The sequence below is a fragment of the Entelurus aequoreus genome, linkage group LG17 (genome assembly GCF_033978785.1).
Source record: "Entelurus aequoreus isolate RoL-2023_Sb linkage group LG17, RoL_Eaeq_v1.1, whole genome shotgun sequence".
NCBI classification, from domain to species: Eukaryota; Metazoa; Chordata; class Actinopteri; order Syngnathiformes; family Syngnathidae; genus Entelurus; species Entelurus aequoreus.
In genome coordinates this window covers 18921904-18940901 of record NC_084747.1, presented here as the reverse complement: position 1 = coordinate 18940901, position 18998 = coordinate 18921904, and the positions used below count along the sequence as shown (strand labels likewise).

General features: G+C 39.7%; 1 protein-coding gene across 2 annotated transcripts in view; it reads left to right on the top strand.

The window, feature by feature from the left end:
• The first annotated feature begins 3489 nt into the window (after positions 1-3489).
• dmrt1 (doublesex and mab-3 related transcription factor 1) overlaps positions 3490-18998 on the top strand; it is a 100407-nt gene continuing 84898 nt past the window's right edge. Inside the window, exons 1-2 of one of the 2 annotated variants that reach the window (XM_062025105.1) lie at positions 3490-3885; positions 8944-9112. In XM_062025105.1, the coding sequence (XP_061881089.1) occupies positions 3676-3885; positions 8944-9112 (379 nt within the window). In that variant the 5' untranslated portion in view covers positions 3490-3675. The remainder of the gene's footprint in view (positions 3886-8943; positions 9113-18998) is intronic. The other variant, XM_062025104.1, reaches the window with a different exon arrangement.

Genomic DNA, 18998 nt, shown 5'->3' with positions numbered 1-18998 from the left:
GCAGATCAACTGGTCTAAAAAGGGGGTCTATTTAAAGGCTAGAGTATACAAATAAGTTTTAAGATGGGACTTAAATGCTTCTACTGAGGTAGCATCTCTAACTGATGTTGATAGTTGCAGTACTCGCTGCCGTTGTGTCCTTGGGCAAGACACTTTACCCACCCACACTGGTTTAAATGTAACTTAGATATCGAGTTTCACTGTGTAAAAGCGCTTTGAGAAAAGCGCTATACAAAATATAACTCACTTCACTTCACTTCACTTCAGTACTATGTTGCGAAAATAATAACAATTTAAAAAAAACACACCATATATTTTACAGTAAAAGTCTGGCAACTAAGCAGCCAGTTTTTTTTCTGTAAAAATAATTGGTAAAATCCACAGATTTTTTTTACTCTTCACGTAAAAAAAAAAAAAGTAAAATATTTAAATTCATAGGCAAATTCATTAATTATTTACTGTTACAAGCGGCCCTCTAATGGCAGTCATGACTGAGGTGTGGCCCTCAATGAAAACAAGTTTGACACCGCTGGTCAATAGGAACACATTTGAAATGTTTACTTGAATGAGTTCATATTTGATGTAGCAAAAAGGTTCCTGTAAAGTGACTTTTTTTTTAATGATGCTGTAACAGTAATATGTGTCCATCGAGCCTGTAAAATTACCTTCCTCACCTGTCAGGTCCAGGTCCAGGTCTACACTAATTCAAGGTTTTAGTAGTAAAACCTTCAAGTCGCATCTTAAGTGCACAGGAAGCCAGTGCAGGTGAGCCAGTATAGGTTTATATATACTGTAGGTACATATGTACATACGTAGGTATATAAAGGTATATACAGCGTAGGTATATATATAGGTATACATGTATATAGGTATATACAGTATAGGTATATACAGTATATAGGTTAGGGATGTCCGATAATATCGGACTGCCAATATTATCGGCCGATAAATGCTTTAAAATGTAATATCGGAAATTATTGGTATCGGTTTCAAAATTATCGGTATCGGTTTCAAAAAGTAAAATGTATGACTTTTTAAAACGCCGCTGTGTACACGGACGTAGGGAGAAGTACAGAGCGCCAATAAACCTTAAAGGCACTGCCTTTGCGTGCCGGCCCAATCACATAATATCTACGGTTTTTCACACACACAAGTGAATGCAAGGCATACTTGGTCAACAGCCATACAGGTCACACTGAGGGTGACCGTATAAACAACTTTAACACTGTTACAAATATGCACCACACTGTGAACCCACGCCAAACAAGAATGACAAACACATTTCGGGAGAACATCCGCACCGTAACACAACATAAACACAACAGAACAAAAACAGTTACATAGAAACTAGTAATGAATGAAAATGAGTCAAATTAACTGTTAAAGGTTAGTACTATTAGTGGACCAGCAGCACGCACAATCATGTGTGCTTACGGACTGTATCCCTTGCAGACTGTATTGATATATATTGATATATAATGTAGGAACCAGAATATTAATAACAGAAAGAAACAACCCTTTTGTGTGAATGAGTGTAAATGGGGGAGGGATGTTTTTTGGGTTGGTGCACTAATTGTAAGTGTATCTTGTGTTTTTTATGTTGATTTAAGAAAAACATTTTTTTAAAAAGATAAAAATAAATAACCGATACCGATAATAAAAAAAACGATACCGATAATTTCCGATATTACATTTTAAAGCATTTATCGGCCGAAAATATCGGCAGGCCGATATTATCGGACATCTCTATCTATATAGGTATATACAGTATTGGTTTATATATAGGTATATATGTATATATCTATATAGGTATATACAGTATAGGTTTATATATAGGTATATATGTATATATCTATATATAGGGATGTACGATAATGGCTTTTTGCCGATATTCGATATTCCGATATTGTCCAACTCTTTAATTACCGATACCGATATCAACCGATACAGATATATACAGTCGTGGAATTAACACATTATTATGCCTAATTTGGACAACCAGGTATGGTGAAGTTAAGGTACTTTTTAAAAAAATTAATAAAATAAAATAAGATGAATAAATAAATAAAAAATTCTTGAATAAAAAATAAAGTGAAACAATATAAAAACAGTTACGTAGAAACTAGTAATTAATGAAAATGAGTCAAATTAACTGTTAAAGGTGAGTACTATTAGTGGACCAGCAGCACGCACAATCATGTGTGCTTACGGACTGTATCCCTTGCAGACTGTATTGATATATATTGATATATAATGTAGGAACCACAATATTAATAACAGAAAGAAACAACCCTTTTGTGTGAAAGAGTGTAAATGGGTGAGGGAGGTTTTTTGGGTTGGTGCACTAATTGTAAGTGTATCTTGTGTTTTTTATGTTGATTTAATAAAAAAAAAATTTAAAAAGATAAAAATAAATAACCGATAATAAAAAAAACGATACCGATAATTTCCGATATTATATTTTAAAGCATTTATCGGCCGAAAATATCGGCAGGCCGATATTATGGGACATCTCTATCTATATAGGTATATACAGTATTGGTTTATATATAGGTATATATGTATATATCTATATAGGTATATACAGTATAGGTTTATATATAGGTATATATGTATATATCTATATAGGTATATACAGTATAGGTTTATATATAGGTATATATGTACACTACCGTTCAAAAGTTTGGGGTCACCCAAACAATTTTGTGGAATAGCCTTCATTTCTAAGAACAAGAATAGACTGTCGAGTTTCAGATGAAAGTTCTCTTTTTATGGCCATTTTGAGCGTTTAATTGACCCCACAAATGTGATGCTCCAGAAACTCAATCTGCTCAAAGGAAGGTCAGTTTTGTAGCTTCTGTAACGAGCTAAACTGTTTTCAGATGTGTGAACATGATTGCACAAGGGTTTTCTAATCATCAATTAGCCTTCTGAGCCAATGAGCAAACACATTGTACCATTAGAACACTGGAGTGATAGTTGCTGGAAATGGGCCTCTATACACCTATGTAGATATTGCACCAAAAACCAGACATTTGCAGCTAGAATAGTCATTTACCACATTAGCAATGTATAGAGTGTATTTCGTTAAAGTTAAGACTAGTTTAAAGTTATCTTCATTGAAAAGTACAGTGCTTTTCCTTCAAAAATAAGGACATTTCAATGTGACCCCAAACTTTTGAACGGTAGTGTATATATATAGATAAGTATATACAGTAGAGGCATAATATGATCAAACTTTCTTGTTCTTGTCAAAAGTCTAGCAGCCACATTTTGTACCAGCTGTAATCTTTTAATGCTGCACATAGGGAGGCCTGAAAATAATACGTTACAGTTACGTTACATGAACTAATGACGCCTACTGGGATGGGAGGTCTTGTGACGACAAGTCAAGGTCCGGAGAACAGTGCACTTCAATCTGGCCAACACCGCCGTTTTTCGGACCGGATAAAAGCTACAAGCTTGCGTCACATGACTTGGACCACAATGAATGAGACGGCGATGGACAATCACTTTTCTTCCCTCCCACTCGTGTGTGGCGAACAACTCCCACACTTATTGAAGAGATGAAGAAAAAAAAGAAAAGAAGTTGCGCCAGCAGGACGGGGAGGGCCGCCAACCTTACAGCCTCCGCCACGCTGAGCGTTTGCTTTCATTTCCCAGCGCCCTCCAGACATGAGCAAGCACGCTCGGCAGGTGACCCCGCTGGGCGACCGGGCCCCGTCCCCCGGCAAGGGCCAGAAAAGGATTCCCAAGTGCTCCCGCTGCAGGAACCACGGCTTCGTGTCGCAACTGAAGGGACACAAGCGCTTCTGCAAGTGGAAGGACTGCCAGTGCCAAAAGTGTCGGCTGATCGCCGAGCGGCAGAGAGTCATGGCGGCGCAGGTACAAACACACGCACCTGTTTGGGCTCCTTAACGAGGTCCTATTAGGGTTAACTCTTCCTTGTGCTCCACACATGTGATGATGCTTCTTTGGGCAACATTTTGCATTGATTACTGTCTCTTGTTTGACATTTAGGGGGCCACACTTGTATACATGCTAAGGAATGGGAAGGGGCCATATTTATTATTTTATACATAATGTGACCTTTATTACCTCAACACATACACTACCGTTCAAAAGTTTGGGGTCACATTGAAATGTCCGTATTTTTGAAGGAAAAGCACTGTACTTTTCAATGAAGATAACTTTAAACTAGTGTTAACTTGAAAGAAATACACTCTATACATTGCTAATGTGGTAAATGACTATTCTAGCTGCAAATGTCTGGTTTTTGGTGCAATATCTACATAGGTGTATAGAGGCCCATTTCCAGCAACTATCACTCCAGTGTTCTAATGGTACAATGTGTTTGCTCATTGGCTCAGAAGGCTAATTGATGGTTAGAAAACCCTTGTGCAATCATGTTCACACATCTGAAAACAGTTTAGCTCGTTACAGAAGCTACAAAACGGACCTTCCTTTGAGCAGATTGAGTTTCTGGAGCATCACATTTGTGGAGTCAATTAAACGGTCAAAATGGCCAGAAAAAGAGAACTTTCATCTGAAACTCGACAGTCTATTCTTGTTCTTAGAAATGAAGGCTATTCCACAAAATTGTTTGGGTGACCCCAAACTTTTGAACGGTAGTGTACAGTCGTGGTCAAAAGTTTACATACACTTGTAAAGAACATAATGTCATGGCTGTCTTGATTTTCTAATAATTTCTACAATTCTTATTTTTTTTGTGATAGAGTGATTGGAGCACATACTTGTTGGTCACAAAAAACCTTCATGAAGTTTGGTTCTTTTATGAATTTATTATGGGTCTACTGAACATGTGAGCAAATGTGCTGGGTCAAAAGTATACATACAGCAATGTTAATATTTGCTTACATGTCCCTTGGCAAGTTTCACTGCAATAAGGCGCTTTTGGTAGCCATCCACAAGCTTCTGCTTGAATTTTTAACCACTCCTCTTGACAAAATTGGTGCAGTTCAGCTAAATGTGTTGGTTTTCTGACATGGACTTGTTTCTTCAGCATTGTCCACACGTCAGGACTTTGGGATGGCCATTCCAAAACCTTCATTCTAGCCTGATTTAGTCATTCCTTTACCACTTTTGACATGTGTTTGGTGTCATTGTCCTGTTGGAACACCCAAATCCCTCTGTTTGTGTTTTACCTCCTCTTATTTTTGTTCAGTTTCCTGCTTGCCTCCCTTAGCGCTGTTCCCCTCAGCTGCGACTGATTGGCACCTGGCCACACCTGGTGTCAATCAGTCGGCTGCTATTTATACCTGCCTTGCCCTCCAGTAAGTGCTGGAGTATTGTTTGCTGTATGCTGTGGACGGCCTGTTTCGTGTATGCTGTGAGATAGTGATGGGTTGATGAGGCGTGATGAAGCGTTTCGACACATTGCAAAACTGTATTGATACTGTGTCGATACTGTGTCACTAAATACTGACATCTGCTGGACATTAAAAATCCCTACAAGCAACCTATGGACCGACTCAACTGACACTGATTTTATGACCTAGTACGGGGGTCGGCAACCCGCGGCTCAAGAGCCGCATGCGGCTCTTTAGCGCCGCCCTAGTGGCTCTCTGGAGCTTTTTTAAAAAATGTATGAAAAATGGAAAAAGATGAGGGGCAAAAAATATTTTTTTTGTGTTAATATGGTTTCTGTAGGAGGACAAACATGACACAAACCTCCCTAATTGTTATAAATCACACTGTTTATATTAAACATGCTTAACTGATTCGAGTATTTGGCGAGCGCCGTTTTGTCCTACTAATTTTGGCGGTCCTTGAACTCACCGTAGTTTGTTTACATGTATAACTTTCTCCGACTTTCTAGGACGTGTTTTATGCCACTTCTTTTTCTGTCTCATTTTGTCCACCAGACTTTTAACGTTGTGCGTGAATGCACAAAGGTGAGTTTTGTTGATGTTATTGACTTGTGTGGAGTGCTAATCAGACATATTTGGTCACTGCATGACTGCAAGCTAATCGATGCTAACATGCTATTTAGGCTAGCTATATGTACATATTGCATCATTATGCCTCGTTTGTAGGTATATTTGAGGTCATTTAGTTTCCTTTAAGTCCTCTTAATTCTATTTATATCTCATGACACACTATCTGTATGTAACATGGCTTTTAATTTTTTGCGGCTCCAGACAGATTTGTTTTTGTATTTTTGGTCCAATATGGCTCTTTCAACATTTTGGGTTGCCGACCCCCGACCTAGTATATACAATAATATAAACCAAGTCATTGTATCTCCTTTAGGATTATTACATATCTTCATTTAAATAAAAATATATTTGTATCTTTTTTAGATACAGTCAATAAATAATGTGAACATGTATCATAACATGGAAAACTAAGAGAACGTGTTGTGAATGAGGATGCTTGTGGACTGGGAATTTTATTTTATTTTATTTTTTACACATTTTTATTTAAAAAAAACAGTTTTTCCAACATATTACATTTTAGACGATTTCTCTTCTTAGTTATTATCCTGGGTGTCTCTGGAACTTCATTTTCATGCCTGGCCCTATAATACCTCAGCATTGAGGAGGTGGATTTGTTAATGTACAACACTTCTGTCGTACAAATGCGAATTTAACCTGCAGAAAATATGAATAGTAAACTAAGAATCATTTTGAAGAGATTTTGACTTCTAGTAGATCAAGTGGAAACTTTGAGACAACAGGATGTAATGACAAGGAAATGAACACAAATACCTTTTTTTCCGATATACACTACCGTTCAAAAGTTTGGGGTCACATTGAAATGTCCTTATTTTTGAAGGAAAAGCACTGTACTTTTCAATGAAGATAACTTTAAAGAAATACACTCTATACATTGCTAATGTGGTAAATGACTATTCTAGCTGCAAATATCTGGTTTTTGGTGCAATATCTACATAGGTGTATAGAGGCCCATTTCCAGCAACCATCACTTCAGTGTTCTAATGGTACAATGTGTTTGCTCATTGGCTCAGAAGGCTAATTGATGATTAGAAAACCCTTGTGCAATCATGTTCACACATCTGAAAACAGTTTAGCTCGTTACAGAAGCTACAAAACTGACCTTCCTTTGAGCAGATTGAGTTTCTGGAGCATCACATTTCTGGGGTCAATTAAACGCTCAAAATGGCCAGAAAAAGAGAACTTTCATCTGAAACTCGACAGTCTATTCTTGTTCTTAGAAATGAAGGCTACTCCACAAAATTGTTTGGGTGACCCCAAACTTTTGAACGGTAGGGTATGATCAAAATATTCCCACACGGCGGAAATCTTTCTTTTTGCCTGAGGCTGCTCCATGATCTCCGACGACGATAAATTACAAATGACCAACGACAGAAGTGCGGCGATTCTGTTGGCAGCAGCATCTCGTTGACAGACGCGCTTCCTTATAAACACAGTTTAGCGTGCAGGCGTCAGTGCGACACTGTTCGCGTATCGGTCACGTGACCAAAACAGCTCATGATCGGTCACGTGACTTTCTAAAAGCGGTACGCGCACCGACACAGGGTTTTGCTCTATGAGCTCGACGCATGCGCCGATGCATCGGTGTTGCCGGACCCATCACTACTGTGAGATGTTCCCTGGATCCTGACTCCTGTCCCTGTTTGCTGTTTCCTGGTTTCTGGTTCTTGTTTTCCTTGCATTTTTTTAACCTTAAAACTATGTTTTCTTGTACTAAGCCTGCCATCTCTTCATCTTGGGGTTCGTCACCTCCATTTCATGACACAACTGCACCCAAAAACCAACCTCCGGGCTGATGATTTTAGGTTGTCCTGAAGAAATAATCCTCATTTTTCATTGTCCCATTTACTCTCTGTAAAGCACCAGTTCCATTGGCAGCAAAACAGGCCCGGAGCATAATACTACCACCACCATGCTTGACGGTAAGCATGGTGCTCCTGGGATTAAAGGCCTCACCTTTTCTCCTCCAAACATATTGCTGGGTATTGTGGCCAAACAGCTACATTTTTGTTTCATCTGACATCACTTGGATAAAGATAAGACCTTCTGGAGGAAAGTTCTGTGGTCAGATGAAACAAAAATGTAGCAATATGTTTGGAGGACAAAAGGTGCAGCCTTTGATCCCAGGAACACCATTCCTACCGCCAAGCATGGTGGTGGTAGTATTATGCTCTGAGCCTGTTTTTCTGCCAATGGAACTGGTGCTTTAAATGGGACAATGAAAAAGGAGGATTACCTCCAAATCATCAGCCCGGAGGTTGGGTCTTGGGCACAGTTGGGTGTTCCAACAGGACAATGACCCCAAACACACGTCAAAAGTGGTAAAGGAATGGCTAAATCAGGCTAGAATGAAGGTTTTAGAATGGTCTTCACAAAGTCCTGACTTAAACGTGTGGACAATGCTGAAGAAACAAGTCCATGTCACAAAACCAACACATTTTCGCTGAACTGCACCAATTTTGTCAAGAGGAGTGGTCAAAAATTCAAGCAGAAGCTTGTGGATGGCTACCAAAAGCGCCTTATTGCAGTGAAACTTGCCAAGGGACATGTAAGCAAATATTAACATTGCTGTACGTATACTTTTGACCCAGCACATTTGCTCACATTTTCAGTAGACTCATAATAAATTCATAAAAGAACCAAACTTCATGAATGTTTTTTGTGACCAACAAGTATGTTGCAGAAATTATTGGAAACTCAAGACAGCCATGACATAGTGTATGTAGACTTTTGATTGCGACTGTAAGTCAGTCATAAAGTCATTAGAACTCAAGCTAGCCGCTACTGAAAGATCCTACATGCCTGAGAACCAGCGTCCTCCCCAGTGGACGTTTATTTTTGTCACATTTCAGACAAATTGCCCAGTTGTGCAAAACACACATGTCCACTCTAGTGGACGCTGGTTCTCAGGAACATCCGTCAGAGATCCTCTATATACAACATTCACTGGTTTTTTCCCCCCCAGGTGGCCCTCAGAAGGCAACAAGCTCAGGATGAGGAGCTCGGGATTTACAGTCCGGTGGATCTTTGCAGTCCGGGCTCAGTGATGAAGCCCGAAAGCGGCGCCGACTGCTTGTTCACTGTGGATGGTCGACCCCTGGCGTCTAACCCCGCTTCCTTGCTTGGCGCCACAGGTGAGTCACTCTTCATTGGTCAGTCTACGTGCGTTACCCGTCATTAGTCACTCTTTACCGGTCAGCCTACCTGTCCGTCATTGGCAACATCGTAAAACTCCTTGGTCGGGTTTCATTACATCAGTCATTGGCTAGTCTCAATGTTAACCTTGACATGCAGAACGAGTGAATGGTCTTGTTAAATTATTCACTAGTCACTGGTCAGTCTGTGTCAATCCGTATTGGTATTACAAGTTATTGGTCCGAGTAAAGTATTTGCCCTTCATTGGTCAGTCCACATGTCACTGACAACCCAGTCCAAGTGGTTTGTCGGGTTGAAGATTTCAGTCATCATTGGTCAGTCTACGTGTCGTTGTCCTACCAGTGACTGGTCAGGTTCAATCACTAGTGCATTATCTCATCAAAGTACTCACTCGTCATTGGTAAGTCTACTCTTCATTGGTCTGTCTACGTGCGTTACCCGTCATTAGTCACTCTTTGCCGGTAAGCCTACCTGTCCGTCATTGGCAACATCGTACAACTCCTTGGTCGGGTTTCATTACATCAGTCATTGGCTGGTCTCGATGTTAACCTTGACATGCAGAGCGAGTGAAAGGTCTTGTTAAATTATTCACTAGTCACTGGTCAGTCTGTGTCAATCCGTATTAGTATTACAAGGTATTGGTCCGAGTAAAGTATTCGCCCTTCATTGGTCAGTCCACATGTCACTGACAACCCAGTCCAAGTGGTTTGTCTGGTTGAAGTTTTCAGTCATCATTGGTCAGTCTACGTGTCGTTGTCCTACCAGTGACTGGTCAGGTTCAATCACTAGTGCATTATCTCATCAAAGTACTCACTCGTCATTGGTAAGTCTACTCTTCATTGGTCTGTCTATGTGCGTTACCCGTCATTAGTCACTCTTTGCCGGTAAGCCTACCTGTCCGTCATTGGCAACATCGTACAACTCCTTGGTCGGGTTTCATTACATCAGTCATTGGCTAGTCTTGATGTTAACCTTGACATGCAGAACGAGTGAACGGTCTTGTTAAATTATTCACTAGTCACTGGTCAGTCTATGTGTCAATCCGTATTTGTATTACAAGTTATTGGTCCGAGTAAAGTATTTGCCCTTCATTGGTCAGTCCACATGTCACTGACAACCCAGTCCAAGTAGTTTGTCGGGTTGAAGTTTTCAGTCATCATTGGTCAGTCTACGTGTCGTTGTCCTACCAGTGACTGGTCAGGTTCAATCACTAGTGCATTATCTCATCAAAGTACTCACTCGTCATTGGTAAGTCTACATGCCAATCATTATATGGCGTACTAGTGCATTATCTCTTCAAAGTACTCACTCGTCATTGGTGAGTCAATCGTTACTGTGTATGTATACTGTACTACCAGTGATTTATTTTGTTATTGACTTGTCACCGGTCAGTCTACATGTCAGTGACGACACAGCCCAAGTTTCATCACTCACTCTTAATTGGGTAGTCTACATATTAGTAATTAATAGTATTATTCACGGATGATACAACAGCGTTTTGTTCAGGAGAGAACACACGGAAGATAATACAAATGATAACCGAAGAAATTAAAAAATTAAAAAGATGGTTTGACAAAAACAGACTATCCTTAAAGGCCTACTGAAAGCCACTATTACCGACCACACAGTCTGATAGTTTATATATCAATGATGAAATCTTAACATTGCAACACATGCCAATACGGCCGGGTTAACTTATAAAGTGCAATTTTAAATTTCCCGCGAAATATTCTGCTGAAAACGTCTCGGTATGATGACGTTTGCGCGTGACGTCACGGATTGTGCGGACATTTTGGGACAGCATTGTGGCCAGCTATTAAGTCGTCTGTTTTCATCGCAAAATTCCACAGTATTCTGGACATCTGTGTTGGTGAATCTTTTGCAGTTTGTTTAATGAACAATGAAGACAGCAAAGAAGAAAGCTGTAGGTGGGAAGCGGTGTATTAGCGGCCGGCTGCAGCAACACAACCAGGAGGACTTTGAGTTTGGATAGAAGACGCGCTACCGTGAGTACGCAGCTGCGGCTTCCAAACATTTGATCGCTTACCCGTACGTGCGTGCCGCTATGTGCATGTCACGTACGTAACTTTGGGGAAATATATGTGCTGTATGAACTTTGCGGAGGTGAACGGTACTTTGGGCTGTGGGATTGAGTGTGTTGTGCGGGTGTTTGATTTGTATTGGCGGGTTATATGGACAGGAGGGGGAGGTGTTTGTTATGCGGATTAATTTGTGGCATATTAAATATAAGCCTGGTTGTGTTGTGGCTAATAGAGTATATATATGTCTTGTGCTTATTTACTGTTGTAGTCATTCCCAGCTGAATATCAGGTCCCACCCGCCTCTCACAGCATCTTCCCTATCTGAATCGCTTCCACTGCCCTCTAATCCTTCACTCTCACTTTCCTCATCCACGAATCTTTCATCCTCGCTCAAATTAATGGGGTAATCGTCGCTTTCTCAGTCCGAATCGCTCTCGCTGCTGGCGGCCATGATTGTAAACAATGTGCAGATGTGAGGAGCTCCACAACCTGTGACGTCACGCTACTTCCGGTACAGGCAAGGCTTTTTTATCAGCGACCAAAAGTTGCAAACTTTATCATCTATGTTCTCTACTAAATCCTTTCAGCAAAAATATGGCAATATCGCAAAATGATCAAGTATGACACATAGAATGGACCTGCTATCCCCGTTTAAATAAGAAAATTTCATTTCATTAGGCCTTTAAACCTCAGTGAAACTAAAATAATGCTATTTGGTAACAGTAGAAGGGAAAGTCAAACACAAATACAAATAGATGGAATAGCAATTGAAAGAGTAAATGAAAACAAATTTCTAGGTATAATGATTGATGATAAATTGAACTGGAAACTCATGTAAAAAATAAACAACATAAAGTAGCGAGAAATATATAAATAAGGAATAAAGCTAAACATGTTCTAGACCAAAAATCACTTCATATTCTGCACTGCTCGCTAGTGTTACCATATCTGAGTTATTGTGCAGAAATATGGGGAAATAACTACAAAAGTACACTTCATTCATTAACGGTGCTACAAAAAACATCAGTTAGAATAATACATAATGTTGGATATGGAGAACATTCAAACCTTATTTATTGAATCAAAAATACTGAAATTCCACGACTTAGTGAATTTGCAAACAGCTAAAATTATGCACAAAGCAAACTATAACCTGCTACCCAAGCATATACAACAATTACTCTCAACAAAATAGGAGAAATCTATTCTTAGAGAAAAATGTATATTTTAAAACATTTGCACTTACGTACAACACTTAAGACCTTCAGTATATCAGTATGTGGAATTAAATGATAGTATGGATTAAGCAAAGCAATCAAACAATGTACTAATATGATCCACTTCAAGCAAACTCTTCAAACTTAAAGTGTTTACAAAGTACAAAGAAGAAGAACCACGATGAACATTCTGAATTTATTTCATCCATCCATTCATTTTCTAGATAATCTTACTCATCTCACCATATGAAATATAACTTACTTCTCTAATTATTACAGAGGACTCTATTGTATTTCTAGCGTTTTATTATTATACCGCCGCCTCTTTGAGCTGTAATTTGACCCCCTTAACATGCTTTGAAACTCACCAAATTGGACACACACATCAGGACTGGCGAAAATTGCGATCTAATCAAAAAAACCAAACCCCCAAACTCAAAATTGCGCTCTAGCACCCCCTAGGAAGAAAACACAGACAAAACTGCCGGTTACTCCCAGTAGGAATGTCGTAGAGACATGAAACAAAAACCTCTATGTAGGTCTATACTTCATACACTGACAACCCCCAGCAAAAATCAACAGGAAGTTTGCAATTCCCCCTTCAAAACAAAATTGTAAAAACAGTCACCTTTTTTCAAACATTATCTCCTCTGAGCGTGTTTGTCGTGTCGGCTTCAAATTAGCACAAGGAGAGAGATTAAACCTTTCTGATTAAAAGTTGATGAAAGAATTTTAATTACTGCTCCGGTTTGGATTTTATGAGCCCTCAAAGTCAGTTGAATTATTTATTTATTTTTAATGTTATTAGTTATGGAGTATATTGTGAATAAATTGAGAACAGAAAGTGAACAAAAGTTTTAGCAACTGCTATGTAAAGGAAAAGGGGTAGGATTAAATAAGCTCTGCTTCTTTCTACTCCTTTTCGAACACGTTGAACAGAGAAACTGGGAATTGTGATGTATCATGTTGTATGCATGCATGTTCCAAATAAACTCAAACTCAATAATATCATGCATCGTTAGTAATTGGCCCGGCTGAAGAAGTCGCTCTTCATTGGTCGGGCTACACGTCAACACGGCGTAAGTCATTTGTTGCGTTACATCACTCATTGGTCAGTCTACAAGCCAGTCGTTACATGTCCTAGCAGTGATTCGTCATCATTGAAGAGTCTACCGGTTTTTCTAAAAACAATCCATTGGATTTTTGTGCATAAAAATGACTGAGCTCATCCATTGTTAACGAGCTAGCTAACAAACACATCAAAAAGTTATTGGTCAATCAAAATGTCAGTGAAAACGCAATTCAAGTGGTTTGTCAGATTCAAGTATTCACTCATCATTGGTCAGTCTACATGCAATTTGCTACATATAGCACCAGTGATTAGTCGAGTTAAATTATTCACCCTTCATTGGTCAGTCTACATGTCAGGGACAACCCAGTCTAAGGTGAAAGTATTCCCTCGTCATTGGTCAGTCTACACGCCAATTGTTGTAGTACCTGTGATTGGTCAGGTTGAATCGTTCACCTTTCATTGGTCAGTCGGATAAGACGAAGAAGACGGATGGAAGTATTTACTAGTTATTGGTCAATCCAAATGTCAGTGAAAACGCAATTCAAGTGGTTTGTCAGATTCAAGTATTCACTCATCATTGGTCAGTCTACATGCAATTTGCTACATATAGCACCAGTGATTAGTCGAGTTAAATTATTCACCCTTCATTGGTCAGTCTACATGTCAGGGACAACCCAGTCTAAGGTGAAAGTATTCCCTCATCATTGGTCAGTCTACACGCCAATTGTTGTAGTACCTGTGATTGGTCAGGTTAAATCGTTCACCTTTCATTGGTCAGTCGGATAAGAGGAAGAAGACGGATGGAAGTATTTACTAGTTATTGGTCAATCCAAATGTCAGTGAAAACCCCGTTCAAGTGGTTTGTCAGATTCAAGTATTCACTCATCATTGGTCAGTCTACATGCAATTTGCTACATATAGTACCAGTGATTAGTCGGGTTAAATTATTCACCCTTCATTGGTCAGTCTACATGTCAGGGACAACCCAGTCTAAGGTGAAAGTATTCCCTCATCATTGGTCAGTCTACACGCCAATTGTTGTAGTACCTGTGATTGGTCAGGTTAAACCGTTCACCTTTCATTGGTCAGTCGGATAAGAGTAGGAAGACGGATGGAGGTATTTACTAGTTATTGGTCAATCAAAATGTCAGTGAAAACGCAATTCAAGTGGTCTGTCAGATTCAAGTATTCACTCATCATTGGTCAGTCTACATGCAATTTGCTACATAGAGTGCCAGTGATTAGTCGGGTTAAATTATTCACCCTTCATTGGTCAGTCTACATGTCAGGGACAACCCAGTCTAAGGTGAAAGTATTCCCTCGTCATTGGTCAGTCTACACGCCAATTGTTGTCGTGCCTTTGATTGGTCAGATTAAATCGTTCACCTTTCATTGGTCAGTCGGATAAGAGTAAGAAGACGGATGGAAGTATTTACTAGTTATTGGTCAATCCAAATGTCAGTGAAAACCCAGTTTAAGTGGTTTGTCAGATTCAAGTATTCACTCATCATTGGTCAGTCTACATGCAATTTGCTACATATAGTACCAGTGATTAGTCGGGTTAAATTATTCACCCTTCATTGGTCAGTCTACATGTCAGGGACAACCCAGTCTAAGGTGAAAGTATTCCCTCATCATTGGTCAGTCTACACGCCAATTGTTGTAGTACCTGTGATTGGTCAGGTTAAATCGTTCACCTTTCATTGGTCAGTCGGATAAGAGTAGGAAGACGGATGGAGGTATTTACTAGTTATTGGTCAATCAAAAATGTCAGTGAAAACGCAATTCAAGTGGTTTGTCAGATTCAAGTATTCACTCATCATTGGTCAGTCTACATGCAATTTGCTACATAGAGTGCCAGTGATTAGTTGGATTGAATTATTCACCCTTCATTGGTCAGTCTACATGTCAGGGACAACCCAGTCTAAGGTGAAAGTATTCCCTCATCATTGGTCAGTCTACACGCCAATTGTTGTAGTACCTGTGATTGGTCAGGTTAAATCGTTCACCTTTCATTGGTCAGTCGGATAAGAGGAAGAAGACGGATGGAAGTATTTACTAGTTATTGGTCAATCCAAATGTCAGTGAAAACCCAGTTCAAGTGGTTTGTCAGATTAAAGTATTCACTCATCATTGGTCAGTCTACATGCAATTTGCTACATATAGTACCAGTGATTAGTCGGGTTAAATTATTCACCCTTCATTGGTCAGTCTACATGTCAGGGACAACCCAGTCTAAGTGGTTTACCAGGTGAAAGTATTCCCTCATCATTGGGCAGTCTACACGCCAATTGTTGTAGTACCTGTGATTGGTCAGGTTAAATCGTTCACCTTTCATTGGTCAGTCGGATAAGAGTAGGAAGACGGATGGAGGTATTTACTAGTTATTGGTCAATCAAAATGTCAGTGAAAACACAATTCAAGTGGTTTGTCAGATTCAAGTATTCACTCATTGGTCAGTCTACATGCAATTTGCTACATAGAGTGCCAGTTATTAGTCTGGTTAAATTATTCAGCCTTCATTGGTCAGTCTACATGTCAGGGACAACCCAGTCTAAGGTGAAAGTATTCCCTCATCATTGGTCAGTCTACACGCCAATTGTTGTAGTACCTGTGATTGGTCAGGTTAAATCGTTCACCTTTCATTGGTCAGTCGGATAAGAGGAAGAAGACGGATGGAAGTATTTACTAGTTATTGGTCAATCCAAATGTCAGTGAAAACCCAGTTCAAGTGGTTTGTCAGATTCAAGAATTCACTCATCATTGGTCAGTCTACATGCAATTTGCTACATATAGTGCCAGTGATTAGTCTGGTTAAATTATTCACCCTTCATTGGTCAGTCTACATGTCAGGGACAACCCAGTCTAAGTGGTTTACCGGGTGAAAGTATTCCCTCATCATTGGTCAGTCTACACGCCAATTGTTGTAGTACCTGTGATTGGTCAGGTTAAATCGTTCACCTTTCATTGGTCAGTCGGATAAGAGGAAGAAGACGGATGGAAGTATTTACTAGTTATTGGTCAATCCAAATGTCAGTGAAAACCCAGTTCAAGTGGTTTGTCAGATTCAAGTATTCACTCATCATTGGTCAGTCTACATGCAATTTGCTACATATAGCACCAGTTATTAGTCGGGTTAAATTATTCACCCTTCATTGGTCAGTCTACATGTCAGGGACAACCCAGTCTAAGTGGTTTACCGGGTGAAAGTATTCCCTCATCATTGGTCAGTCTACACGCCAATTGTTGTAGTACCTGTGATTGGTCAGGTTAAATCGTTCACCTTTCATTGGTCAGTCGGATAAGAGTAGGAAGACGGATGGAGGTATTTACTAGTTATTGGTCAATCAAAAATGTCAGTGAAAACGCAATTCAAGTGGTTTGTCAGATTCAAGTATTCACTCATCATTGGTCAGTCTACATGCAATTTGCTACATATAGCACCAGTGATTAGTCGGGTTAAATTAGTCACCCTTCATTGGTCAGTCTACATGTCAGGGACAACCCAGTCTAAGGTGAAAGTATTCCCTCGTCATTGGTCAGTCTACACGCCAATTGTTGTCGTGCCTGTGATTGATCAGGTTAAATCGTTCACCTTTCATTGGTCAGTCGGATAAGAGTAAGAAGACGGATGGAGGTATTTACTAGTTATTGGTCAATCAAAAATGTCAGTGAAAACGCAATTCAAGTGGTTTGTCAGATTCAAGTATTCACTCATCATTGGTCAATCTACATGCAATTTGCTACATATAGCACCAGTGATAAGTCGGGTTGAATTATTCACCCTTCATTGGTCAGTCTTCATGTCAGGGACAACACAGTCTAAGGTGAAAGTATTCACTCATCATTGGTCAGTCTACATGCAATTTGCTACATATAGCGCCAGTGATTAGTCGGGTTAAATTATTCACCCTTCATTGGTCAGTCTACATGTCAGGGACAACCCAGCATAAGTGGTTTACCAGGTGAAAGTATTCCCTCGTCATTGGTCAGTCTACACGCCAATTGTTGTAGTACCTGTGATTGGTCAGGTTAAATTGTTCACCTTTCATTGGTCAGTCAGATAAGAGTAGGAAGACGGATGGAGGTATTTACTAGTTATTGGTCAATCAAAATGTCAGTGAAAACGCAATTAAAGTGGTTTGTCAGATTCAAGTATTCACTCATCATTGGTCAGTCTACATGCAATTTGCTACATAGAGTGCCAGTGATTAGTCGGGTTAAATTATTCACCCTTCATTGGTCAGTCTACATGTCAGGGACAACCCAGTCTAAGGTGAAAGTATTCCCTCGTCATTGGTCAGTCTACACGCCAATTGTTGTAGTACCTGTGATTGGTCAGGTTAAATCGTTCACCTTTCATTGGTCAGTCGGATAAGAGGAAGAAGACAGATGGAAGTATTTACTAGTTATTGGTCAATCCAAATGTCAGTGAAAACCCAGTTCAAGTGGTTTGTCAGATTCAAGTATTCACTCATCATTGGTCGGTCTACATGCAATTTGCTACATATAGCACCAGTGATTAGTCGGGTTAAATTATTCACCCTTCATTGGTCAGTCTACATGTCAGGGACAACCCGGTCTAAGTGGTTTACCAGGTGAAAGTATTCCCTCATCATTGGTCAGTCTACACGCCAATTGTTGTAGTACCTGTGATTGGTCAGGTTAAATCGTTTACCTTTCATTGGTCAGTCGGATAAGAGGAAGAAGACGGATGGAAGTATTTACTAGTTATTGGTCAATCCAAATGTCAGTGAAAACCCAGTTCAAGTGGTTTGTCAGATTCAAGAATTCACTCATCATTGGTCAGTTTACATGCAATTTGCTATGTAGAGTGCCAGTGATTAGTTGGGTTGAATTATTCACCCTTCATTGGCCAGTCTACATGTCAGGGACAACCCAGTCTAAGGTGAAAGTATTCCCTTGTCATTGGTCAGTCTACACGCCAATTGTTGTCGTGCCTGTGATTGATCAGGTTAAATCGTTCACCTTTCATTGGTCAGTCGGATAAGAGGAAGAAGACGGATGTAAGTATTTACTAGTTATTGGTCAATCCAAATGTCAGTGAAAACCCAGTTCAAGTGGTTTGTCAGATTCAAGTATTCACTCATCATTGGTCAGACTACATACAATTTGCTACATAGAGTGCCAGTGATTAGTTGGGTTGAATTATTCACCCTTCATTGGTCAGTCTACATGTCAGGTACAACCCAGTCTAAGGTGAAAGTATTCCCTCGTCATTGGTCAGTCTACACGCCAATTGTTGTCGTGCCTGTGATTGATCAGGTTAAATCGTTCACCTTTCATTGGTCAGTCGGATAAGAGTAGGAAGACGGATGGAAGTATTTACTCGTTATCGGTCAATTAAAATGTCAGTGAAAACCCAGTTTAAGTGGTTTGTCAGATTCAAGTATTCACTCACCATTGGTCAGTCTACATGCAATTTGCTACATAGAGTGCCAGTGATTAGTCGGGTTAAATTATTCATCCTTAATTGGCCAGTCGACAACCCAGTCTAAGGTGAAAGTATTCC